This window comes from Panicum virgatum, chromosome 3N (genome assembly GCF_016808335.1).
Source record: "Panicum virgatum strain AP13 chromosome 3N, P.virgatum_v5, whole genome shotgun sequence".
Classification (NCBI taxonomy): Eukaryota; Viridiplantae; Streptophyta; class Magnoliopsida; order Poales; family Poaceae; genus Panicum; species Panicum virgatum.
In genome coordinates, this window is record NC_053147.1 from 9,235,428 (window position 1) to 9,262,685 (window position 27,258).

At 46.2% G+C, this 27,258-nt stretch overlaps 1 protein-coding gene and 1 pseudogene across 16 annotated transcripts; one reads left to right on the forward strand and one right to left on the reverse strand.

Moving 5' to 3' along the window:
* The first annotated feature begins 1,373 nt into the window (after window positions 1-1,373).
* Window positions 1,374-17,610, forward strand: LOC120664205 (transcription factor APG-like). 15 transcript variants are annotated; one of them, XM_039943286.1, is made up of 9 exons: window positions 1,374-1,673; window positions 1,773-2,592; window positions 2,682-2,774; window positions 6,188-6,336; window positions 6,405-7,327; window positions 8,738-8,799; window positions 11,370-11,461; window positions 11,555-11,641; window positions 11,759-12,000. In XM_039943286.1, coding segments are annotated over exons 1-4 (990 nt in total). In that variant the 5' UTR covers window positions 1,374-1,671; the 3' UTR covers window positions 6,263-6,336; window positions 6,405-7,327; window positions 8,738-8,799; window positions 11,370-11,461; window positions 11,555-11,641; window positions 11,759-12,000. The 15 variants fall into 15 exon arrangements, 14 of the variants coding, with proteins under 14 accessions (XP_039799220.1, XP_039799219.1, XP_039799222.1 ...); XM_039943285.1 differs by having other exon boundaries at window positions 11,370-11,457; XM_039943288.1 differs by adding an exon at window positions 8,018-8,157 and having other exon boundaries at window positions 6,405-6,593; window positions 7,230-7,327; window positions 11,370-12,000.
* Window positions 8,347-10,858, reverse strand: LOC120664204 (annotated as a pseudogene). Its single transcript, XR_005670797.1, has 3 exons — window positions 10,341-10,858; window positions 10,030-10,159; window positions 8,347-9,924 (listed from the first exon to the last, which is right to left on the reverse strand). The product of XR_005670797.1 is annotated as a transcription factor MYB61-like (transcript).
* Window positions 17,611-27,258: the final 9,648 nt, after the last annotated feature.

Genomic DNA, 27,258 nt, shown 5'->3' on the forward strand with positions numbered 1-27,258 from the left:
AGTTCTTACTATTGGAAGGACAAGCAAAGTGACATAACTTGTCCATATCATTTTGACAGGTGAATCCACAATTGGAACGGCGGTGAGGTGTGACTAGCGGTTATTTAAGGGTGAATCATCGGGGATGATGGATCCCCACCTGATATTATCGCTCTGATTGCTGGTGTTGATTTATTGTAAGAGAAAAGTACTGCTGGCAGACAGGTGGCTGGTGCTGATTTGATATGAGAGAAAAACACTGCTGGCTGGCTGAAAAGCCAGCTGAACAGAGCGATTGAAGCACAGATGACGGCAAGTTGGGGGATGGAACGTGGTGCGTAGCATCGAGTTGGATGGAGGCCGAATTACAAGTAATCATAGGGTGTGAGGAAGATTGCATAGAGAACATATATAGAACGCCAACCATCTATTGCAAGCATGGTGTGGACAGGCATGCGAGCGAACCAAAGTTTGGTTTTTGTTTTGCAGGCAAGGAGAAGGCGCGGCGGGTTCGGTGGCAGCGACTTGAGAGAAAGGGCAATAAGGGGGGTTTTAAGCTCCTTCCATATCATCTAGAGACACCACTTGAAGATACTACAATAATTTGTCTTTTAAATTTTCTCTTTTGGAGTATAGAAATATTAAATTTTTAATACCAAAATAAATAAAAGCTCATGGCACTCTCTTACCTCATTTCTCTCTCATCCATGTAGGACTGTATGAACTGAAGATAATTTCGTTCATGTGCTTTCATAACAGAAAATTTCATAACAGAAAAGGTGGAGTGGCCAAGCCGGGAAGGCCCGGGGGGGGGGGGGGGGGGGGGGGGGTATGTAGGCTGTTCGTTGAGTCAAAAGCGACTAGCGGTTCTAGCCCACCTATACACAGCCGGTCTTTCAAGCACGGACACAAAACTTACAGGTTGGTATGTCTATATGGTGTATGATATATACTATTGGGTCGTGTAATGAGTAGTTGCATTATGGATCATGGAGCCTGTTCATGCACCTTTGACTCTAGTATAGTCTCATGAAAAGTGTTCACGGAAGATTAAGATGATGTTACATGATCATTTTATTTATGCAGATGGATGGATGCATAACATTGATATCATCGAAATACCATGTCTTTTGCTTATTGTAATGCCTTGCTCAAATGTAATTTTTACTTTTCCTCTTTTTGATGAAACGAAAGAGTAAATTCCTACTCACGGTGCAAGCACATGGAATATGTTCGTTAAAAAAAAAGCCCATGGAATATCACAAGGAGGTTTTATCAGTGGATCCCAAGTCCAAAGTGTGAAACGAGTGTCCGGCGATCCGTATAGCTTGGTGTGAACCGTGTATATATCCGATAGCGCGGCGAGCGCATGGGTCGCCCTCGCTCCCCACCTCTCCTCCAAGCTCCATCCATCCATCACTGGCCCCCCACCCGTCCTGAACGGCGACGCCTCCTCGGCTCCTGCTGCTGCTGTGGACTGTGGTAGGTGGCGCGTCGCTCTTCCTTAACTGCTCGCCCGCCTCCCTCCTCCTTCCTCCAAGCGACTGTTGTTCGTGCTAGCTACTGCTCCGAGTGAGCCTCCAGCTTCCTATCATCTCGCTCCGCTCGCCCGCGGGGAGGCCCCCAGCAGCATCAAGCGTGCTCCGTCCCGCTCCACCTGTCGCCGCCCTCGGTGCGCGCACGGCGCCTCGGATGTCAGTTCCTGCCGCGCGAGTTCTTTTCTCGACTCGATTCGAGCCACCCCACCCGTGCATGGCTGCTCATGACGCCTGTGTGATTGTTCTCGTCTGCAGGACCGGCCCGGGCGACGAGCTGGCCGAGCTGCTGTGGGACAACGGGCCGGCGCTGAGGAGGGCGCCGCCGCCGTTCCAGCCCTTCACCTGCAGCGCCGCCGGCAGCAGCAGGGCCCACGAGCTCAAGCGCCACGCCGCCGCCGGCATGGCCCCCGTCCCGCTCGGGGTCCACGACGCCGGCGCCGTGCCGTGGCTGCATTGCCCCGTCGTCGCCGACACGGCCCCGCTGCCGCCGGAGTACTGCGCCGGCCTGCTGTCCGAGTACTCGGGGATCCAGGCCGCGCCGCCCGCCTCCCACTCCCACCGCGCGGCCGTACCGGCCTCGCGCGACGCGCCGCAGGAGACCGCGGCTAGGCAGGCCCCGCCGCCGGGCGCAACCAGCGGCGGCTGCGGCGAGGGCGTCATGAACTTCACCTTCTTCTCCCGGCCCCTCCAGCGGCCGCAGGCGTCCGCCGCCGCGGCCGCGAGCATTCCCGTCGAGTCCACGGTCGTGCAGGCGGCGACGAACCGGCTGCGGGCCACCCCGCTGTTCTCCGAGCAGAGGATGGCGTGGCTGCAGCCGCCCAAGGGGCCGCGCGCCACGGCGCCAGGAGCAGCTCCCGCTCCCGCTCCCGCTCCCCAGGCGCCTCGGCCCACAGATCACGGAGAAGCTGCCACGGTGAGTCAGCGCAGGTTGCAACCGGAGGCAAGGGCTCCCGATGCGGCCGCGGCGACGGCGGTGGTGACCACCTCGTCGGTCTGCTCCGGCAACGGTGACCGGAGCCAACAGTCCAAGAGGAGCAGCCACCAGGTCGCGGATTGCTCGGTCAGCCCGGACGAGGTAGCTAGTATGCCCGCCCACCCATTGTACTCCACTCCACATCGGCGGGCTTTCCTGAATTCCTGACCCCCAACGTCTCTCTGCCGCAGGGCCTCGACGACGAGGGCGGTGCGATGAGAAGGTCGGCGGCGCGGAGCAACAAGCGCAGCCGCACCGCCGAGGTGCACAACCAATCCGAGAGGGTACACGCTAGCACCGCTCGATGCACGACTCTGCCAATGCGCACATGCATGCCATTGCCGGTGTTCTCATGACCACCGCCGCCGGACGAACCGCCGCCGCCGAATCCTCTAACACCGGTGGACCTCGGCACCCCCGAGAAACCCGAATTCCTAAGGCCCGCCGCCGCCCACCACCACCCCGGCCGCCGGCGACCACGCCGGCGACCGCCCCACCCACCAACCACCCCGGACGGCGAGCACGCCGGGTGGGTATGTACCCCTATGCTGACGACAACATTTGCGGCCTTCGGTCTCTCTCTTCTTCATAGGACCATCTTGGTTAGCAGTGCTATTAGCATCCGTAAGCGGCTAAGCTTAGCTACCGCTGCGTGTGATGCAATGCTAATAGCGTCGGCTTGCCGTCGTTTCAGAAAGAAAAAGGCCGCTGCGTGTGCCTTTGGTCGCATCATCCGCAGAGATGTCGCGGGTCCGGGGAGCAACGCGCCAACGCAGATAGAGCCTGCATGTGCAGACTTGCAGTGACTCTTCAGGTCGCGGGGCTCGCTGACGCGGAAGAATGGCCAGAAAAGGAAGGGAAACCTCACGTGCTGGCTGACTTTTCCGGCGCGCAGGCAGAGCCAGTGAGGTGCAGGCGTGCAGCATGCCAGCATGCGCACATGATCATCCCTGGTCCTGGAGCTGGGGGTAGAAAGCCATGGCATCCCCGGCCGCCTCCCGTTTGAACGCCCCGCCAGCATGGAAGCAGGCAGGTGATCGGATGCTGCTGATGCACCAGCCGGTCAACTCCGTCGGCGCCTGTAGTGGAGCCCGTGAAGCACGAGGTTCCTGACCGGCGACGGCGCATCCTCACATCTCATCGCGAGAGGAAGGAGCCAAACGCAAAGCCCGCCGGCGCCGGCGAGCGACGAGGTCTGGATCTAGCGGATCACACATGCATCGATCGCCGCAGCAGCGAGCAGCCTTCCAGTTGGGCCTCTCCGATGCTCTCGCGCGGGGTTTCCTCTGCCAGCCTGCACTGCGCTCGCCGCCGCTCGGCGGCGTGGCGTTTTGGTGTTGGGGGACGGGCGGGGTAGGCCCGGTTTCTTTCCCTGGGAACGCTAGAGGCCCACCAACGGCCCGCCATTTGCTGCTTGTTGCTTCTGGGCCGCTACGTCAACAAGAGATTATTGGGCCACAATCATTTCCCTGCTGCAAATGTTGCTTTATTTCTGGCCGGCCCATCGTCCGCGCCCGCAAGAGCATGTTGGGCTTTCTTCTTGCTGCATCATGGGCTTTCTTCTTGCTGCATCATTTCCTCGCGCTTCTTTCATTCTTATATTTAAAAAAAATAAAATTTCAAAAATATATGTAGAATAGGAAAATTTTCAAAAATGGATGTCTGTCGCCTATCCAGTAGGCGACATGACCTAAATATAAAAAAAATTACATTTAGGTCTTGGTGCCCAGGCCACATTAAACAGTGAACTTGTAAAATCGATATAAAATCGTAGAAAAATCGAAAAAATACAAACTTAACTGTTCTTGATTTTATGAAATAATATCTACAAATTTTGTTACATAAAGTTTTTCATTTGATCAATGTATCTAAATAAAGAAAAATAGTTCTTGTATCTAGAAAAATCTGAAATAATTCATTTAGTCTAGTTGTGCTTATCTAAAATTTACCAAACTTTTTTTATAACTCTTAGGAAATAAAATAATGGTACTGTAAAATTTATGTCTTCTAATACTCAGTATAGCAGCATGGATAAATAACTCATTTAAACTAGACATATTGCAAGATCTAATTTAAAAACTTATTCTAGAAATGTTTTCTGGGCCTACCAATTTTTTACAAACCTATGCTCACCATATGTAACACCGTGGCCAAAGATGACATGCATCCAAAGAATGTATCTTGAGATTTAAATAAAAGTGAATTAAACTGGTATTTAAAATAGAGCAAGATATATTGATCAAATGAAAAACTTTATGTAACAAAAGTTGTAGATCTTGTTTCATAGAATCCAGAACAGTTAAGTTTGTATTTTTTTGATTTTTTTTACGATTTTATATTAATTTTACAAAATCACAGTTTAATGCGTCCTAGGCGCCAGGATCTAAATGTAAATTTTTTTTACATTTAGGTCCTGTCGCCCACTGGATGGGCGACATGCACCCATTTTTGAAAATTTCCCTATTCTGCATATATTTTTGAAATTTTGTTTTTTTAAAAAAATATAAAAATGAAAAAATTTCTCATTTCCTCTGGGCTAATAATAAATAAATAGCCCATGGGCTCCGAGAGCGAGCGATAGCGACGGCTCCCTTCGCTTCCGCAGTTCCGCCGATCCCCCTGCTCGAGCGATAGCGACGGCTCCCTTCGCTTCCGCAGTTCCGCCGATCCCCCTGCTCCGCGCAAAGGAACGCGCACTCCTCACCGCCACCGCCGCGCCGCTGCAAAAAAGCGAAGCGGGGAATGCGCGATCGCCGCCGCGCCCCCACCAGCCTCCCACCCCTCCCCTCCTTCCCCTCCCGACACCGGGACTCTCCGGCGACCGGCTCGGCCTGAGCGAGCGATTGGTGCGTGCTCTCCCTCCTCCCCACTTCCCCCTTCTCTCTGTGCGCGCGCGCGGTGCTGATTCATAGACGCCATTTACAAATCCGCAACTGGTGGTGGCGCGCAGCGTTGCGGCGGGGGCCGGGGGCGTCCGTTTCGACCCGCCCGCCCGCGCGGTTCCCCCTGCCGGTGGGAGACGAGTTCGCGTCGGCCGTTTTGAGTATTACGAAGACTTACCGCCGCTTTGCTGGCACAGTGTTTGCTTAGTCAGTATAGCATTTTTCTCCCTTGTGTATACGATTGCATCTGATTGGGTGGCCTAGACCAGCAAAGCGAAAATTCAGTGGCCTCTGTTTCAGACTTTACACCACCGATCTTATTTCAAATGCATCGTGTGATTAGAAGCTGATTTGATATGAATATCCGTCTCTTTCTCTGAGTCAAGTCTCTGAAGCCATACGAACATACTGAGCCAATCAGATTTTCACGATGCTCACATTGTTTATAGTTGTGGATGTGCGATATCTGCTTCATCAGAACATCTTCTGAATGAATTTATTTGTTAGGTCCAACTATAAACTACTAATTTTGTTCATAATTGGTGTGACCTCGCATTTCAATTCATTAGCTGAAAACCCTCACTAGAATTCTGTGCAAGCCTGTGAAACTCTTTTTTTTTTTTGCCAGTATGCAGTTGCTTCCATTCGCTGTATTCAACCTTGATGGAAATGGATCTAACCTAGAAAAAAGCACAAACACATCATTTCCCTACTGCAAATGTTGCTTATGATTTGTTTGATTCTGAGTTCAGTGTACAGCTCGGGAATGTGTTATTTTGTTTATAAACTTGTTGCACATTTTTTCCTCAATACAGACTTGGTGGGCCATGAAGTGCCTTCAAATACATGAAATAGGGTGGAGGTGGATACCATCAGATCGCATGCCATAAAATGCTCAATATTTTGTGATTCAAATTTTGTGCTCTCCGCCTCCCTGGTTATTATTGTGATTCCTGTGACCATGGTAATAACTTTCACAAGTACTTGTACACTCTGGAGAGGTTGCTACTTACTTAGTTGTTGATTTTCCAGGTAATTGTTGAAAGCTTACCAGAATAAAAATATGTCTACAAGCTTTGACATCTGTTGCCTGTTGTCACATATGTGCGGGTGTGTGGCCACAGTTCAGCAATTGATGGAACTATTTATAGCCACATCTCATGCATATGGCCTGTCTCTAAAGGTGTAAAGCACTAATGGTGGCTGTTTTGAGTGTTAAAGGTAATGGAATTTATCTCGACAGCTGCAAGCCCAAGAATGGAGTACTTTCATGGTTACAAAGGCTTTCCAAGTATGCTTTCATATGTTTATCATCATGCTGATGTCATACAGAGGCAAGAACCTTTCAGCACGTTATGAAGCAGCAATATATCTTATGCTTTGTCTTTGTGGTTTCCTGCTACGTGTATAACATTTTATTTCCTTCTAGAAAAGGTTCTCTTATGATTTTTAATTGGTTGCTTGGCCTAACCTTCATATTTTCAGCAAAGTAAATTAGTATCCAAATGAGTTTTTTATTTAAGCAAAATTGATCCTGATTGTTATGGATTGTGTCAGATGGAATCACTGAACTATTATTTTTATATATTCGTTATTCCATTGGACCACTATACCTATGATACCCTAGGTTCTTACTCTTATGTGGTTTGATTATTATTTTTATATTGTTCCTCTTTTCTGTTATTTTCCATTCACTAATGATGATGTTAGGTGGATGCCAATGTACTACTGTTGGCAGAGCTGAGACTGCATATTAAAATATAAACTAAATGTCTTTTTCATCTGGAAGAGCACTGCCGCTCGTCCTTTGCTATATTCATGTCTTGCTATTTCTACTTCTCTTTCATACTCACACAGATACATCCAATAATGCTGCTCATGCATCCGAGCAGACACAGGATAAACAAAGATAATTGAAGTGCATATGCCCACAAGTTGAAAGTTGAAACATCATGGTACGTAATGAAGGTCATCACTTGTATAATGTGTCATTTGTTCTTTACAGAATTTAGAGACAGAAATAGTTTTTTTTTGTTCTTATTGGCCAATGGTAGATTTCATAGCTGTTAGGCTTCTCTAATTGCTTTTTTTGTGCTAATGGTCCTTATCAGCATTATTGATCTCATTGTATTTGTGAAAAATCCAAGGACCAGTCACTTTATGCCAGGTTTTTCACGCACATGGTCATGTCCCATTAGTTGTACGGCATAAATGAGAGTTGTTAAGTTCTAAAGCTAGTTTCTTTTCTCCGGAACCAAAGTGGGCTAGCTTTATTTTGGAATAGAGCAATGCAGAAAATAAACTTATTTTGATATTGGTTCAAGTTTGGACTAGTCACAAGAAAAGGAACCCAGCAGAGAGGCCAAGCAAATCAGTTAACAATCTAGCTGCACATGCTCCCTAAATTGTACATAACTAGGATCAACACCATCTAAAGTCTTTTTTTTTGTTAATTAATTCAGTTGCTTGATTTGTTGCTGTACTCTTTCTAAACTAATTCACTATGTTTAAAACTATATGGATCAGCCATCTGAAAGCTGTATCATTATATCTGGAGTTAAAAATATTTTGTACTATTTTTATTTAATATACCATAATATAACTATATAAGGTTACGGCAACTAATTTTCAAAATCCCATTCTAGATATCTTCAGTAGTCAATAACTTTTCATCATATATTACCCAATCATGGCTACGTCACATAAACAATGATATATGCGGACTGAATGGAGCACAAGTTGAGTCTCACCACACTGAGGCTTCATATATTACCCAATCTACATGGTAGGTAATTCATGAGTAGTTGCCTCCTTTTCTTTCCTGAATGTGTTTATTTCCTCTTGAGGTTGATTGCCCCTTTGGACCCTATCAAATCAACCAATCCTTTTCGATTCCTGTATTCAAGAAGAAAGCGATCAAGTAGCTTGGGTTCTCCACACAGAAAAGTTTACGATAGAAACAGGAAAGGGAAAGGGGAAGAAAAATAGCTCTTAGGTCAATATTCCATATTTCTTCCTTTACAAATATACAACTGCCGTTTGTCGGCAACTTCTCAAAAGTAGAAATGAAAATACAACATGCAATAATTAATTTGCATAGACGTGCATGGCAATGGTTGAAAAGTTTGGGACTACTTGCATGGTTTATGAGAGCTACCGACACATGCAGTTTTGCCCATGCTTGTCTATATTTATTTAATAAACAGAGAGTGAACAAAACTCAAATGTCCAAAAGTTGAGTTGTCTTGTACAGAAGGAAAAAAAATCAATTGTGAAGAGAAAGAAAAGGAGACTCTAGAACATACTTTTCTATGTATTCTGCTGCCACTCCTAAGGCCAGGACTGTCCTTTCCATGATACTGCAGGATCTTCGACTGAGGAACAGCTGTGGTGGATGGTTTCTGTATCAACTTACATACATATCTATGTAAGTGGCTCAGCATATTTCTGCTCATGAATCTGTGAAAATTATAAGTTTCTTCTTCTGCATGCTCTGTTCCATATGGTGGAACATAATGCCTAGATATTCTCAAAAGACACCTGCATTCTTTGCAAGTCCTTGTCATACATGTCTGGTGCTGCCTGCATCTGTTGCTGTGGCTGCTGATTCTGGTACCAAGAAGCACACATCCCGTCCATGCTGAATTGGCTCTCTGCCTTGATTACATCATCATAGAGTGATTGGCTCTGGTTCTGCATGGCTATGGTCGTCTCGGCAAAGGTTCCATGGAGCAAGTCAGGCCACTTAAGTTCCTCTCCTAAGTGAGCTCTTGTATCTTTTTCTTGTGCGATATCTGTCCATGGGAACACACTGTTCTCCAGAATTGAGCTTGTGCTCTGTGGTTCAAATCCCAAACTGTTGCTTCCTCTGCTCCCAGTACTGCTACTGCTGCTAGGATTTGTACCATCCCAGTAAAATGAATCTACTGAGGCACTTCCAATGCCAGTGCCTCCATGTCGAGGATTATCTGGTGGGAGATTCAGCCCCATCGATGTTGAGAGGGCTGATGGTGAAACTGGTGGCATCACAGTGGAAATTGTGCTGCAGTTGAAGTCATTCTGGTTGAACCAGAGTGAGTTCATACTTGCACCATCACCACCACTGCCACTCTCGCTGCTGTAGCCTAATGGCTGTTGGAATGGGAAGTACAGTGTTTGGCCTGATGAGCGGCAGGTTGATGGGCTCTCGTGTCCAGTAGTAAGCTGGTCCAGAAATAACTCCTTTGGTGGTACCTTAGGGCGTGCCAAGTTTGGAGTTTCAGGGTGATTCTTGTCATACACTGGCAGCAGCATTGATGATTGAGCCGTCTCGCTGAGGAGGTGGCTCAAGTTCCCCAGAGCCCCAGTGCTTGATGGGTTGACATCGCTGGACCCTGAGGTCCTCTCGGTGCTGATGGTGGGAGCTGCACCACTGCGATCAGCCTCAGCAAGCGGCTTGTGGGTGTTGGGATCAATGCCTTTCTGCCTCAGCTTCTTCTTGATGCATGAGTTCCATAGATTCTTGATCTCGTTGTCAGTCCTTCCAGGCAGCTGTGCTGCAATTTGAGACCACCTTCTCATAGAAAAAGAAAAGGGCTGATATCAGCTAAATTACTAATTGTTGCTTTGCAGATATGCAGTCCTGAATTCTGATACTACTTCTCAGGCTTAAAATTACCTGTTCCCAAGGACAGCATGCAGCTCAATGATGAGGTCTTCTTCCTCTTGAGAGAATGCCCCTCTCTTGAGGTCTGGTCTCAGATAGTTTATCCATCTCAGCCTGCAACTCTTTCCGCACCTTTGGAGCCCTGCAACAATTTGTCAGCTAGATTTTAGATAACTGGACTGTCTTAGAGAGATTTCATTGGCAAGTGAAGGAAAGATTTGAAGTGGTAATTGAAAGGAGCAAAATGCAGAGGAAGAAAAAAAGGAAAGAATTGAGAGTTAATAATTGAAAGGACCAAGTGCAGAAGAATTCGTTATACATACCTGCGAGTTTGGGAACAGAACTCCAGCAGCCATGGCCATGCTTTGTTATGTGATTCATGAGCTTCTCATCCTCCTCAGGAGACCAGAGTCCCTTTCTCAACTTTTGCTTGTAGCAGCAAGAATGCCTCCCCATCTCAGTGCAATGCAGAACCTGGGAGCTCCAAATTCGCGGAGCTGACAGGTCTGTGGATGTATACAGCCTCCAATTGTGCACAGTGAACACCACCTCAGGTAGCACGAAGCTTCTTCAAGGATTGATGATGGCTAAAGGGGTGGGAAATGCAGAGGGTGTAGTGACTTATATACCGATGAATGATTGGGCTGCAGCTGAGACCAGAATTGAGCAACTGTATGGTTGTAGATAGGAGATTTCAGTGGAAAGCAAGGAAAGATTAAGGGGCACTCCTCTCCTTTTCTTTGCAGGACAGCCCTTTAGCACCTTCTTTTAAAGATGGTGGTGGAGGTGGTTGTGGGAGGGGAGGTTTAGCCTTCCCCATGGTCGCTTCCGCCTCTGCGTGGGCGTCTGTCTCGTCATCTCCTAAGAATCTATGTCTGGTGCCAAAACCGGTGGGGTAGCCACCTCCACCGATATTTTAATTGTCGCGACTTTTGTTCAACTATTACTGTTAATTCTCTCCCCATTACCTTTCGTCCCAAATGCATGCCTGTTGCCTAGTGTATCTCTTCGGGCACAAGGCAGTAAAAGTGGAACGTGTCCATCAGAGTTTACATTATTTGGAAATGGATTGATGCTCTTGCTGCCATCGTGAATGATTGTGACCCAGAGCAGCCAGTGAACTCTGTTTTCCCTTTTCTGCAGCTAACTACATCACGGGTGCTCCATGTCCATGCAGGGCAGAGCACACTGTTGGGAAGAAGGGTCGTCCACCTTTCTTCTGTTGCTAATTAAAACTCGTTGTGTTAGCTGCTGTTCGATTCGTGCGTGCATGTGCACCTCATTTTCTTCCCACCTGCAAGATTTTGTGTGTCAGACCTAAGTGTTGTCCTTTTTCCTCTCTTGCTTTTCAGGTAACTCACTGGGTCACTTCTCTCTGGGGAAAAAGCCTTGGTCAATCATCACAGTTGGGGTCCTGGGGAAAAAGAGGTGGCATCATATGTTGGTATTCCAGGACAGAGAGCATCTTCCTTTTGTTTATTTCCGGCAGCTAGCAGGCTGGCTAGCAATTTCTAATATGAAATTGTTACTTCTCCAGTCCAACAAGAACCACTTTGCAGGCGCTGAGTGTGTCCGTGATCAGTTAAGAATTGGGCTTCCCATAATTGCAAAGATAATCGTGCAGGTACAAGTATAATGATTTGTCCAATTGACTGTCGCTAGCGTCAATGGAGGCACTGATCATTGCGTGAGGGAACTCATCGCCTGTGAATTTCTTTCATGAAACTTCGAATACAAAAAGGGTCCACTGGAGGAGACATTTCTTGGAGTATAGTATTGGAAACGAGCTGGTCAATGCACGCATTATTGTTGGTATCCTTTTCTTGTCTGACGAACGAGCATTTTTATCCATGATTCCATGATTAGGATTGTAATGGCATCCGTCTGTACCCATGTGACGGTGGATACTCGTCGCCAATTAAACAAACGCGGCACGAATCAAAAGGCTGTGATTGAGCAATTTTATAGTATGGTTTTCCAGCTTATCATTTTGTCCTTTGATTCCCCATGCAACGGATCTCATCCGTTCTGGAGCCTTGCATTGTCTGTTGTGGGGTGGTGTAGTGTATATTATTATTTGTGTAGATTGTATATATTATTTGCTCTGGAGATTTTATATGCCGGTTATCAAACTGTCATTGTTTGCATCCTGCAAATTAAATAGATCCTCCTAGAATCAATGTCACCATCTGCTTTTCCTCCATGCAGGACTTGCAGTTGAGCCTGGAAAACGGACTGTCAGGTAACAACCTACCTCTTGGCTGCAACTGCCAGTGCTCTCTTCCTTTTTTTTTCCTTACTCAGGATTATGCATCCGTGATACCAGGAAGGAAGTTCACCCTGCCTCCAGGTAATTTGGATGTAAACATGCAGTGCGAAATTACTAATGGGTTTGATTGCTGAATCATGGCATAATTATATTTTCATTTTTTGTCCAAGGTGACTATTATGATATATAGAAAGAGGCGGCATTATTTTGAGTGGTGGTGAGAGAAAGGAAGGCCGGCGGCGGCAGCAGCATGGCAATTAGCAAGGCTGGCACTAGAAGATCACGGGGAAGGCAAGTTTGACAAAGGAGGCATCTTTTCTGGGGTCCCCGGGAAGCATAGGCCCACCCCTCCCTAATCCCTACGGTACACACACTATACTTGGTGAGTGATTTACTTCACAACATCCATCCATTTGTTGATTTTAATTTTACAATAATAATAATAGGATCACTCAGCCGAGAGAGAGAGAGAGAGAGAGAGAGAGAGAGAGAGAGAGAGAGAGAGAGAGAGAGAGAGAGGTGTTAAATTTGCGATGTGGCCTGGGCTGGTGATGATGAACGAATGATCGGTACAGCCGGGATTCAAGAGGGATGAAAGATGGGAACATGACGGCCGGCATCCATAGTACGCAGGGCGGGCCCATGGAAGCTTACGGTACGCGCCTTTGTGCCTTTGTGCCCTCCCTCTCCTCTTGGGTGTAGGACAGCAGTGGGCCGTCCCTGCCCTTGCAATGGTAGGGCACCATCCAATCGCCAACCCAATCCCCATCCAATCCTCCTTCCCATGGCTCCCATGTACTAGCGTTAGCGTAGAGGCTAGCTACCTATCAACGGAATGGATCGAGCCAAGGGAGGCGAAAGCGAAGGGACCACGCCCCCACGCCCCCCTCCGTGTTTGCCAACCAACTAGACACGCACTAGCGCTATAGCCATTACAGCATACCGCAATATTTCCTATATCGACATATATGCACATATATAAATGTGCCCCCGATGATGGTGATATACTATATATACATGCGATTGTTGTTAGTCTCAGAACTTACTGGCTAGTATTGTACTGTATAGTATTTATTTGCATATACCATAGTAGCTATACTCCTTCCTGAAATATAAGACATTTTGTTTTATCTTAAGTCAAACTATTCTAAGTTTGATCAAGTTTACAAAAAAAGTAATAATATTTAAATGCCAAATGAGAATGATTAGATCCATTATGAAATATATTTTCATAAAATATTTATTTGATGCGTCAGATATTAATCTTATTCTCTATAAATGGTTAAACTTGACTATTTTGAATGGTCAAATTTATACTATTTTGACTTAGGATAAATCGAAATGCTTTGTATTTCAGGACCTAAGGTAGTAGACTATAGTATTTGCCTTAGTTTTTTTCTCTCGGAAGAGAAGAGAGGTGAATACTGCTGGACTGGGCAGGAACATCCTGCCTGCGAGTCGCCTTTGTCCCTGTCACCCCTTTTGTTTTCTCCCCCCGTTGCTAGCTGTCCCGCGCGGGCGTGTACGCGCGTAGGCATCCTACCACGTCCATATAGGCCATGCACTAGCTGTCCCCGAGTGCTGTGCCCATCGGGAATTCATATCGACATCTATCTCGTGTTAATTTCCGAGCCTCTGGTTTAATCCGAACAGCTCGAAAATCCGAGGTCAAATACCCATATCCCACAAAGGAGTATATGGCTCCTTTTCAGGGCACGTGGGCGCGATGGAATGGCTCGTGACCCATTGATTGGCAAAAGTTCGAGCTGCAATTCGTGGACGGCCGGCCTGCTCGGGACGCCATTGGATCGCCCCGGCGACTTTTGCAGGCCTGTGAAGGGCTGTGTTTAGATGGGGAAAATGTGGGAGAAAAAATCACATCGGTCATTGTAGCATATTGTAGTATTTTTCGTTTGTTTGTGGTAAATATTGTCCTACCATGACCTAACTAGGCTCAAAAGATTCGTCTCGCAACGTACATCAAAACTATGCAATTAGTTTTTTTATTTAACTACATTTAGTACTCCATGTATGTGTCATTTGCTATTTTTAATGTTTCGATGTGATAGGGGATGTGATGGAAAGTTTGAAAAGTTTGGAAATTTTGTGGGATCTAAACACACCCAAGAAGATCACACCCAGATTTCCCAACTGACACCTAGCTCTGTCCTTTTACCTGCCTAACATGGTACAATTTGGCATAAAGTAGCATTAGCATCTCACCGTTTTTTCTTCTTAAAAGAAAGGGCGATTAACCGGCGACGTACGATCGGTACGTGCCGTCGTGCCGCGCTCTCGGGCTCGTCCTTTTCCACGCAAAGAAATTGGGCTGTGCTTGGACTTTGCTTTCATGCGGCGCGCATCACTTTCCCCAGCGTCTAGCATGTACATGTAGCGCGAAAACTGCCCGCGTCCGACCCGCAGTTTCTTTTTGGTTCCCCCCTGTTCTTTCACTCTGATTAGTCGGGCAGCCAGCCACAAACGCCACGTCGGCAGATGCCTGACCCCTAGCAATAGCATGTGTAGTGGCGATGCACGTCTAATCTGCACAATCGCAAGCAGACGTAGGCCATCAAGTTGAAAAAAACGGTGATTTGAAAGAGCTATACGAAAATAATAGAGAAAGCCAGGTACATCCAATAAGCAATACTCTGTTTAATTAGTCAGTGTGGCGAGTTGTGTGCCATGTGCATGCACTGGTGCAAGAAGAGTGTATAATACACTGGTATTAATATAACAAGGAATAAAAGGTACTATGAACTTGTTTTTTTAGGTCAAACATAATGTCCATAAACTTTGATTTTGTCAAGCCTGCCGACAGATTTTCTTCTCCACTACACGTAATACAAACTCGGCAGGGTCCACCTGCCTATTTAAGTTAGGAAACATCACAAATGGCTTTGTTTTCTAGTTCATAAGCGTGGTGGCACTTATTTATAAATCCATGGAGAAGAAAGGGGGTAACAATTATCTGCTTAGTTCTATTGAATTGCAATGTTACACTTCTCCATATACCTTCCAGAGATCCAACTAATCAATATGTAAATCGTCGATGTTTTATACTTGCACATGTTTGCCAACATGTATTATTTACCACTATTTTCATTGAATTCATTAAAAGCTAGTGAAAATTATAATGGAAGCATACTTTTCCAGGTAAACAAACTTGCATTTATCATACCATTCTTCACAATCTTAATTGTAGAAGTAACATTTTGTCGGCACAACGTTAACCCCCAAGCACCACTGATTTGATATTAGAGGGGTATTAGGAGGGGACATTATCAGGTTGGGCTCCATTTGCACACTAACGCATCACTTTCCTTGACCCCCTCTGCTAGCAGCAAAGCCTAATAATGCAGCCCCGGATCCACTGCACTGCATGGCCCCAAGCCCCCAATGCAAGCCACTCCTCCCTCCCTCCCTCCCTTCTCTACACTATCTAGCTCCCTACATGCATCTATCTAGACGCCTAGTCCACACAAATTGGCCAGCACGCCCAATTATCCACCCAATTAAGTTGTGCGCTTAATGTTATGGTTGGGATTACGCCGGGAGGCCAGTTGACGGGCAATCGATTTTAATCAAGGGGGTCCAACCCATAACACGACTGATTAATCGCCCCCCGTCCCTACGATGTGAAGTCGCACCTGCCTCAAGGTCCCCCCTCCCTCTCCCTCCTTCCAACACCATGGTGTATGCATGCGTGAAGTCGCTAGCTGCTGCTACATAGATCAGAGGTCGCAATAGCTACGCACGCATCCATGTAGCATGTAGGCAGGCATGTACTGAGCCATACTTGGCATCGGCACTCAGGCACTGCAGTTCCCCTACTTTTCTGTAAGGTCACCGTCGTCAGCGTTTGCGTATGTATGTAAGGGCACTTTTAATTTAAGATGCCGGAATTTAGTTTGCTTGATATTTATAGAAAATAATCGAGTTCCAAAAGGAATTAAACCTTTCAGTGCCCCTTTTGGACTGCAGGAGTAGCCTTGGTCGTTTTTGTGTATTGTCCGAATTGAACTGTGAAGTGTTGTTGTGTACGTTGTGTTCTTGGGAAAGTTCCGCATTTTCCAAATATGCGCGTAGCGTATCTCAGCGTGTGTGTGTGTGTGTGTGTGTGTGTGTGTGTGTGTGTGTGTGTGTGTGTGTGTGTATATATATATGTCAGTGTCATCTACCGGCGGCAACTTTCGTACGTGTAGGCGTGTGGCGAATATACGTGCGGTTGCCGGCGCTAGCTGTTGTGCTGCCTGCCGAGAATCCGTACAAATACCTTAAACCTCACGTATACATCCGTACAAGGGTACGGTACTCGTAGCCGGTGCCCCATTCTACACGTACACTCGTACGTATATATCACCACTCGCGTGCAGGTGATGCGCTGTCGCGTGCTGCAAGTGTGACGGAATGGTCCATTGTTCGCCTGGCCTACTACTCCTATAGAGAACCCTCGACGCAAGGCTCATACAGGCCGGCGTACCCCACTGCTGCTGCACCACGTACGGATGAAACGTGTGGCCAGCTGCAACGCTCGCTCTCGGTGCTCTAGGAGCCCTGTACGTACGGGCCGATTAATTTGTGTACGTGGTGCGCTGTTCGGGGCCTGTCTTTCTTAAAAAAAAGAAAGAAAGAAAGGAAACGAACTGTTCGGGTCCTGTCACGTATGAATGAACTAAAGTGGGCACAGGGTTTCGTAGATTCCGTGCGAATCGATCAAGTACCGGGATACAGATTGTAAATGCGGCGGCACTGTAGATGCATATGCCCGACGACCTTGGTTCCTTGTGTGACGGAGCTTAGCGAGATGAGAGACTGTTGAGATGGAACAGGTGCGAGTAGCTTTGCACATGTACCTTCAGGAAGGTAGGGAGCACAATTATTTGTGTGTAATCCACTTTAGCTGATGCTTAGATGTGGGGGAGCCTCGAGCTTAATTGGATGAAGCATGAGAGCTAGCAGCCAGTGCCGTGACACAGTGAGAAATAACGGTGGTCCTCGTGTACCCACCATGCCGTATAGTCCGTCGTTTGTCTTGAGCATTCTTTGTTCATATATATGCACAGCACGCGCATAGTGCGTCGACAGCATTATACTGGTTACTATTTATTTGCATTGCCACGGCTTGATTATTGTTATGCCACGCACTTACTGATCACAAATGTAAATCTGTCTTTGTATGTATGTTTCATTTTGTCGTTTATCAAGAGATTTCGTCTCGACTTTGAGCTTCTATATGTAATAAAGAAATTAGATAAATTTACAGTACGTAAGTGTTGCTGTGTTGATGCTAGTAGATTTGTTATGAATGAAATTAATACCACGTTTGTAAGCATATAATAATCTTTTTTTATTTTAGACAGCGCATTTTTTATTGAAGTTGCTTGTATAAATTGCAGTTTGGATGAAATAAAATAAACCATCATTGCTGCTTTACAGCGAAGATTATTGACTTGTTTTTGTTGTCATTGTGGCGAGACCAGATGAGAGAGAGAACTATTTTCCATTTCCAGACAGACTCCGAGCCGAGAACAATTCTGTTTTTTTGTTGGTTCCTTCTTTCTTATTTAGAATAAGTGAGACTCTTCCATTCGGTTCATTAGCTTTAGGAAAAATAGAAGCAGCGGAAATGCTCGCTTTTTTTATGCAAACATCGCTTGCCAATCCCTCTCAAGGGGCACTTTGGCTAGTTTACAGCAGCACGATTCCGCTTGACTCTTTGCAAGGCACCACGTACGCCGAGCATCCTAGACCAATATAATCAATTTCTTCATCAAAAGCTTAAAAGGTGATGAAGTGATGAGTCATCCGTATGGTGACGATGGAGGTGGACGTTTAAAACATACGCACATGCAAAACCAAATGAAATATAAATAATAAAATAAATAACGAGAATCTGATCAATAAGCTGGATTTTGGGCATTCACGTACATGCCAGTGGTCTCACGTACTCACGTACGTAGAGAAACGTAACTGTCTCCTTTCTTCGTTCTGTCGAATGATTGTTACAATACGCCCCCAACCGTTCCGGTCCTTGTCATATACATATACATATATATACAATACCGTGCCGGTCGATCGTCTCACGCCTATACGTAGTATGTACGTGTGCACGCAGCGCAGCTACTTGCTTAATTAGTCTAGCGCCATTGTATTCGCGTACGCTTAATTTGTCCTATTATTCGTTGGTGTCGTACGTACGCCAGCTAATGACGCTCGCTTGCAAGATTTAGAGCGCGCGTGTGCTAGGAGCGCTAGCGGCGAACGGCCCGGCGGTAGGTGGGCGGGGCGGTCGGTGGCGAGGTCGCCGCCGGCCGTGGGCGGCGGTGGGAGGCGGCGGCCTTCTTGTATTGGGGTTGATGGGATTCGCCGGAGTTCCCCAGCTATAGGGGGAGGCCAGGGGCGGGCGGCGGGCGGGGGCGCCGCCGGCCGGGCGGTGGGGGACGACGGTTGGGCAGGGTCGGGGCGGGGCGAGCTGCGACGACAAGGCTCCGGTGGCGATGAGGGAGGTCGAGACGGCGGCGGCAGCGAGCTCCGGCGACGAGTTAGGGTGGTGGAGGTCGAGACGGCGGTGGCGGATCCGGCGGCGTGAGCCGCCGGAGACGGGCAGGGCGGCGCCGGCGGCAGGGGCGAGCTCCGGTGAGGTGGTGGAAGAAGAAGAAGCAAGGAAGAAAAAGAACGGTATATTAGAGGGAATTTCGTTCCCTGGCGGAGCGCCCTGCAGTGTCCCCGTGCACACTTCTTGCTGTACTGCATGTACGCTTGTATAGTAGCGGACCGTACATTATGTCCGGCCACACCCGTATATATGTGATCACATAAATTAATCACGCCTATAAAATTGTTAAGCAACTGCTGCTTTCGGTCTGTGCACGACATTCGAAATAATTGAGACATACTACATGCATGGTGGCTGTATTAACTAACAAAAAAAAATCGAAACGGAGGTACCTAGCCTGGACAGACGTGTAGTTCTACAGAGGGGGGGGGGCGGATAATCTTCTACCTACAAAAGCTGTGTGATTCCCCGGGCGGGGACTCGATCCACGTCACCTGTCTACCGGTAATCGTCGGATCCACACACTAGACAATATTAGCCGTCGGATCGGGTCTCACCCGCAAACCCGGACCGTGCAGTGGATCGGGCCTCCTACCTACTAACTGGACCCGGACGCGTGGATCGACCCGTTAAGCCAGACCTGGCGCCCGTCCAAGCTCGCGTGCATGCACGCTCGCCGCCGGCACATCGTCGCTGCACCGCGCGTCTTGCCTCTGCCGGTGTTCAGAAGACCAGATCCGGTCCAGTCTGCCCGCGGATCCGCGATGGGGCAAGCGCGGCCCAGGCGGATCCGGCGGCGGCAGACGCGGCGAGCGGCGGCCACAGGCGGCGGCGTTGGCAGGTGGCGGCGGGCGGCGTCGGCCGCAGGCAGCGGGTTTCGCTGGCGGCGCTGCCACGGGCGACGGATCTGCGGTGGGGCGGGCGCGGCCCAGGCGGATCTGAAGGCGGCGGACGCGGCCGACATTGCGGCCCGGGGCGGCGACGTTCGCGGGCAGAGGCCGCATGCGGTGGCCGACGGCCGCGGCGGAGCTCCGTTCCATCTTAGCTTCGAGCTTCACCGCCGTAGCAGCAACCTCCCCGACCCCACGCCATGCACAGGAAAGCGGGGCAGAAGGTAGAAATGTAGGTGCATATCCAAGAACGGGAGCTTCCGGCTGCTGCGCAAGATCAGGGGAAAGCCGGATAGGTTTGTGTGGAGAGCCACAAGCGCCAATCATCTAAGCAGCGAAGGAGCAGTAGTATTAAGCGGCAACGTCATGGTTCTGAAGGAGTGACTTGGGGAGAGAAGCAGATAGCGCTGCCCTGGGGTCACAGGGGAGATGAAAATGAATGGACTACGTACAATGCTCACACATTCCCAGACAAGAGTGAGAAAAGGAGCGTCCAGCATATAGAGAGGATAAGAAAAAAGATAAAAAATAAAGATATATAGATAATGCAGAGTGATACTGTGCATCTAAACTAAACTACTCCATAGATCAGTGCTATATTCATTCCTTTTGTTACATAATAGGGTAATATGGGGGCAATATCCTAATTTAAATCATATACCGCATATCTAATATGTACGATCCTATGGATTGATTCAAATACAGATAGTTTCTCAAGTAGTTACGAACACCATTTTTTTAGAAAAAAGGACACACAAAACAGTTTTATTAAAAAAATCACACACACACAACAATATATACTATCATTAAGCCACAACTACAAACCAATTTGATTATCGGTAGCTAATCAAAATTGATTTTTACAAAATCAATTTGTCATGGGCGATGAAACTTCACAGAGCAGCCTTGTCTACTCGGCTCATTACACCACGCAAAAAAAAATACTATCATTAAGCCACAACTACAAACCAATTTGATCATCGATAGCTAATCATTGTCATGGGCAATGAAACTTCCAGAGCGACCTATGCTCAGCCCGTTATACCAGGGGAGGCGTCCGGTGAAAAAGGATGTTCCACACCATTCCAAACAGGTCACCAAATCTCCAGCGCTGGAAAACAATATATAATAACCCATCTCTAGCGAGCTGCATTCTTACTAATTGTCTTCAACAACTCCTCCATTCTACTATTATTCCTTCTCTCCACTTTGTGCACTTACCCAAAATCTGAAACTCAACGATATCGAAGAAAGCCAAAGCAACAAATCTAACAGGTAAGCTGATCTGTTCCCTTAATCGATCACTTCAAAAACTCCGACATTGGTAGCCTCATAGTTATAGACTCTCAAAATGGTGATCTTTTGTTTAGGGGGATCTAAACTGAAAACCTCACTGTACTCCCTGCTAATGGTTGTTCCTGTCATCTACCATTGTTTGCTGCTAGCTGTTGGCAAATGCAGCCATAGAAACAGTCTAGCGACTGTGTAGTTTATAATTCTCAGTATTTTTGTTTGCAAAGGGTCCTCTACTGGCCAGCGCGGCAATGCCGTGACGCCTTTCTAGTTAAACTGGAAAAAAACGGAGGACGTGTATGCATATATATATGTCGGACGAGTCAATCAGCGGCTAACTTTTTTTTTCCAAAAAGAAAAAGGTTGTTGGCCACAGTTGACGTTATAAAACCATATCCCATGCACATACATGTCTCGATTTGATCAACTCGATCATCGCCGGCAGCAGATATATAGTAATAATGCGCATGCATGCATGATTCGATTTGGTATGGCATAATCATCAGAATATTTGCTCATCACGAACAGACCGGCGCCGGCCGGCCAGTGCTGTCGGTCCGCTGACAAGTGACAAAAACCTCTTAAAAAATAGAATACGTATATAGCTACTGCCATCTCGATCGAAAAAATATCCTTTAAGTGGACAGGTAGTATATTCTTTTGTTTCATCAAGAAATTAAAGTAGTATATTCTTTGTTTCTGTTGTTCTTTACCTCGACTACTGAGGTGACACGTGCATTTACGCGGCTAGTATTGATATTCTAAATATAACTTGCATTTTTTATTTAATTATTATTCATAAACTTAAATCTTTCTCATCACATGCTACTTCACCTAAGTAATTAAGAGTGTTTCTCTGCTGCTAGTGCAGTAGTGCCTTCTTTTGCCTACATCTTTCTTTGTCAGTGATGTGGCCGCATGGCAAGCACATGCCCCTAATTCTGTCACGACTGCTTATCTCCTCTATCTTAGCTACTACCATTTGTTGTAGTAGCAGTAACATGTTTCTTATCTGTCAGCCCTTGCAGCAATGCTGCCAACTGCTCAGTTCAACTGACTCAGTTGTTCTTTTACTAGCTTCCCTACTTTATGATCCTCTTAGCAGTCTGTTGCTACTATGTTTAATTTTATCATTTGTTGCATGGTGTCATGCCTCCATGGCCTAGTTTATGTTGGGGAACAATAGATACAAGTTTCTTGCTTTTTTGGAAGCCAACAAATCTTCATAGTGCAGAGCACAAAATTTTGTTCGGAATTTCAGCAACCTATGTCATGTTCAAGCCTGATGAGCTAACTATACCAATCATGGCTTGATCGATATTGTCTTGGTTCCTGATTTGCTTGTGGTACTAATTTTTTTGAGCTTGTGGTGTTAATTGTGAGGTGCGGTAGTGTCTTGTAGCAATATCGGCAACAAAACTTTGGAGAGTGGTAGTCTAATATAGTGCAAAGTCTAGAATTATCTTGTTTATTTTGACTAATAATAATATAATCGTGAAGGTGCATTTGGGATTTTGATAATATAATAAGATATACATGTGGTAAAATATGTTAATTGTTTGTGTAACTAGTATCCTGTAGGTATGCACAATATGTAGGTTGATATGCAAAATGATGGATAGCTTTATATTTGTAAATAGAAATATATTTTAATGGTATTGGTGGGTAATCTATAAACATGTATATGGGTATTTTAGGCTAATTTTTTTGTAATAGCAGTGGTGAGTAATTTTAATTTCTCTTATTTTCTCTGATTAACGTGAAAATTTCTCGGCCTTGAGAGCAAACGTGGAGGCTCTGTTTGTTGGCCAAATAATAAGATAATAGATTTGCTAGAAAACCTTGTGGCAAATTAAAGGTGCCAAGATGTAACTATCAGCCAATGCAATGCCATCATCATGATGCCTTATATATGAACCTGTTTCACTAGTTTACAATAGGTACAATAATTAAGTTTGTAGCAGTGACGGATCTAGGATATGAATTTAGGGGGCTCATTTTCCTCCTCTTAGTTATTCCTTCTCTCTTTTTCTTCTTCTTCCTCCTCCTTTTCTTCATTCATAGTTGAAAATTGTAGGAGAGGCTTTGGTGAGGCTCCATGCCTCCATTGGGTAGAGGGGGCTAGCCCCCTGCACGCCCTGAATGCCGCCCCTGGTTTGTAGGTATATCTCCGTGAATTTGAAAAATAAATGTATATAAGAATCTCATGTGAGTTTCATGTATGAAATTCGTCTTTCCAATGGGAGTCTATAAAATAAAATCAAAACAAAACTTGATCATGCATGTATCCAGGGCAGGAACACATATATATAACGCAAAGTCAAGAGTGGAATATAATCCGTTGGAAATTTCATCGTGCCCGCAATTGTACTTGGGCACCGACAGGAGGAACCGACCTGCCGGCTGCAACCTAAGGCCTAAAGCTACCCCTCAAGCAAGCAATCACGCATTGTGTATGGCGCCTCCAATCAACGGATAAAGGGTTTTCAAGGATTCTCTCGATTCATCATCATTCGCAAAAGACTAGCTATGTCATGGTCGTTTTCACCTCCACTTCTTTTCATCAATAGCTAGCAAATCTCTGACCGTGTAGCTTGGTTCTTTCTAATAATTAAATTGAAAAAAAGGAGGATACAGTGATCAGACGACACACATGTACACGCGCGTCTAGGAGACCAAGGGTTACTAACAGTGTTTAGAATCCTATGGACACAAAGCAGCTAGCGAGCTATGTTTGAATTGATCTCTGGCTCGGCCCAACGGACGAGTCGGACCCTTAGTCTGCGCCCTGATCGGGGGCGCTCAACCAGCCCATGGGCTGGCGGGCCCCTGTCGCATAGCATAGTATAAAAGGGAGGTGGGGGTCTGGGCGCGAGCAACAAGGTTCACTGCCGCCACAACCCCTACCGAGAGTCCCTAACCCTAACCCGATCTAGAGGGGGTGCTGCCAGCGACGGGAAGCTCCGCCACCGTCGCTTCTGGACCACGCCGTGGCCATCTTCGCCGGAGCAACGCCGTCCCTGCGCAAGTTGTCCCCGAGGTCGCCTCCGCCAGGATCTGCACCGAACCATTCCCGCGCGACGGTCTGCCCCTCCTTTCACCTCTCTCTCCCTCTGTCTCTCTCTCTTGTAGTAGATCAAGGATGAACTACTTGTATTATATCTACTCAGAAGTTGTACCCCTACCCGATTTGTATGCCTAGATTGATCTTTGTACAGAAATAGAGAAGTTATGAATCTAACAAGCTATAGACTATAGGTATTTGAGGCTAGCCAAGTAGTATATTAGATATAATAGAGCCGCCATATTGGAAAAAGTAGATAAATAAGATAGTTAATGAGGCGGTGCTTGCGGTGGTGGGATTGAGAAGCTTCCTACTAGGAATTGAAGCTAGTACTAGGAATTAAGAAGGAAAAGTTTAAATTAGTCCTCTGAACTATAGTCAAAGTTTGATTAACTCCCTAAACTATTGTTTGGTTCATTTACACCTCAAACAATGCCATCTGGTTCAAATTACTCCGTAATACAATTTGTCTTTTTCATTTCTCCTTGCATAGGTGGAGTTTTAAGCTGAAATTTTACAAGATGATTGTACACATCATAACACATCTTAGAGAAATACATCATAATTTTTTATCATTATTTTGATAGGTTAGGATATTTAATAATACATTAATTATTGGAGTACAAAATTATATAAAAAATAATGATAAAAAATTATAACAAAATTTTTTAATATGTATTGTGATGTCCACTCCTGACCTGCAAAATTTGAAATTAAAATTAAACTTTTGTATGGAGAAACAAAAAAAAGACAACTTATATATAGGGGTAAAATGGACTAAATTGCATAGTTTAGGAGGTAAATTAAACCAAGTTATAGTTTAGGGGGTTATTCAGACTTTGTCTATACTTGAAGGGAGTAAATTGGACTTTTTTCCAATTAAGAAGCACATATATATGTTGACTTCTTTGTGTGCGAGCTGATTGTTTTCATAGCCAGTAACATAATCAAATTGACTGTTCCGACTCACAGATAAAGTGCATGATATATATATGCTCAACGTTTCTGTACCTTAATTTTGATAATAAAAAAATTTAGTATAGGTAGGGGCAAAGCAGTTAGAGCAAACAGAAACGGGTGCACCATTAGTACTTATTAGGTTGCTCTGAAGGATGCATATATTCTAATTTGATGGTGCATAAGTGGTAAAAATTTGATTTAATGAGTAACTCTTGGTTTTTTTCTGGGTTAATTGGAACCCACTACTTCCTAAGTAGCTTCCCCTCATTAGTAGGGGAGAACCTACAGCAGAACAATTATTAGATTTCCCTGGAGTAAGAAAAAGTTAAATAACTTGATGAGCTTCCAGCACCTCACACACACGCTACTGTGGCTGAGTACAGGACCGGGCATGCACATCAATCAAGCTAAGCTTTATTATAGCTAGCTAGCTAGGTAGAGCTAGCTAGCACCACAAGGGCATGTATGTAGCTACTAATTAATAAATCCATGTAATTTTTTATCTATTATCTTATTATTTGGCCAACAAACGGAGCCTCTACGTTGGCTCTTAAGTCCTAAAAATTCCCACATTAATTAGAGAAAAAAAGAAAAATTAAAATTACTCACCACTGCCATTACGAAAAAATTAGCATAAAATACACATATACATGTTCATAAATTACCCAAATATATTTCTATTTATAAATATAAATCTATATACTGTTTTGCATATCAAACTACATATTGTGCATACCTATAGGATACTAGCTACACAAATAATTAACATGTTTTACCACACATATATTTTATTATATTATTAAAATCTCAAATACACCTTCATGATTAGAATAATAGATAAAAAATGCAATATTTATATTTAAAATATCAATATTAGCCGCGCAAATGTGCGGATCACCTCACTAGTTATATATATATATAAATATATATATATATATATACACACACACACATGGTGCATGCATGCATGCATGTATGTTCATGTGACCATCATGCATCATCACCCAATAATCCCAGCCAGGCAGGCCTACTAATGATGATGGCCGGCCGGGCGGGTGCGCGCGCGTGTACTGTTGGATATGATCCACACGGAATGAATTGATCTGAACTGTCAAGCTGGAGGGAGTGGTTGCCTGTCCCTCCGATCGACAGACCCGTCGCTCCCCGCCCATTGATTATACATCCTTGTTAGCGATAAGAGGATTCTTAATCAGCAAGCTGCTAGCTAGCGAGCCGATGAGGCAGTATTCATTATTTTGGCGCCAGGACGACGGCGACGACGACAACGCGCGAAGGCGGCCGGGTCGTCCCCTTGCTTGCTGCACGCGTCGTTGCCGCCGGTACGGCTTGTGATAATTAAGAATTATCATCAGGAGATGATGAAATAATACAAGTTGAGAGAGTGAACTGTATGTTGCCTAAACAGGTCGCAGCTAGCTAGGGTGGTGGGGCCCGGCGGCCGGCCTGCAGCTAGCTGGCGATGATGGGCGATGGCTCTATCGGGGAGGATGACGACGCGCGACGGCGGCGGCGAGAGCACGCACGCACATCCCTGAACCGCCGGCGGCATGTTGGGCGTGCACGTCGTGCATGCGGCCCACACGTACGGACCCGGCGGCCGCCCAGCTCCTGCACACGTACGCCGCCCGCACGCATGGATGCATAGGTATGTGGGTGCATGCATGTGGGCCCGTCAGCGCGCCGGGGCACACGTCATATATAGTCGTCGTGTGAGCACTGAGCTTTTACACACATAATACGTGGAATTATGCATGGAGATCGATCGAGAGCTGAAGAGATAAGACGAGACGAGACGTCGTCAGCTCTGACAGATGAGCCACTACTGTGCGTGCATGCGTACGTGCCTGGCTCGATCGATCGAACTCAACCAGCAAGCAGATGATGATCGAGCCAGCTGACTCAGGGCCCAGCAGCACAGGCGGCGTCAAATTAAATGACGCGTCGGTGGTCGATCGATCGGCCGGTCTCGGTCTCGCTCGATCGGTTCTAATGTAGTAGCTAAGTTAGTTGCTGGTACCAAACAACAGGTCACTGCTTGCCGGTCTCCTCTCGCCCCAGTTGTTGTTGTTACATGGACAGAAAGATCGTCTGGTCCATGCATGTCACCTTTCGTTTCCTGCTGCACCGCCCGATCGATCGATCGATCGATCGAGCTAACCAGTGACTGTCCAGTCCCCAGCAGTGC

What these genes read in the sequence shown, in the direction of transcription:
- LOC120664205 (XM_039943283.1), top strand. An exon ending in GCTCGGTCAGCCCGGACGAG is followed by an intron (nt 2,593 to 2,681) that starts GTAGCTAGTATG and finishes TCTCTGCCGCAG; the next exon opens with GGCCTCGACGACGAGGGCGG. An exon ending in TGCACAACCAATCCGAGAGG is followed by an intron (nt 2,775 to 6,187) that starts GTACACGCTAGC and finishes TCCTCAATACAG; the next exon opens with ACTTGGTGGGCCATGAAGTG.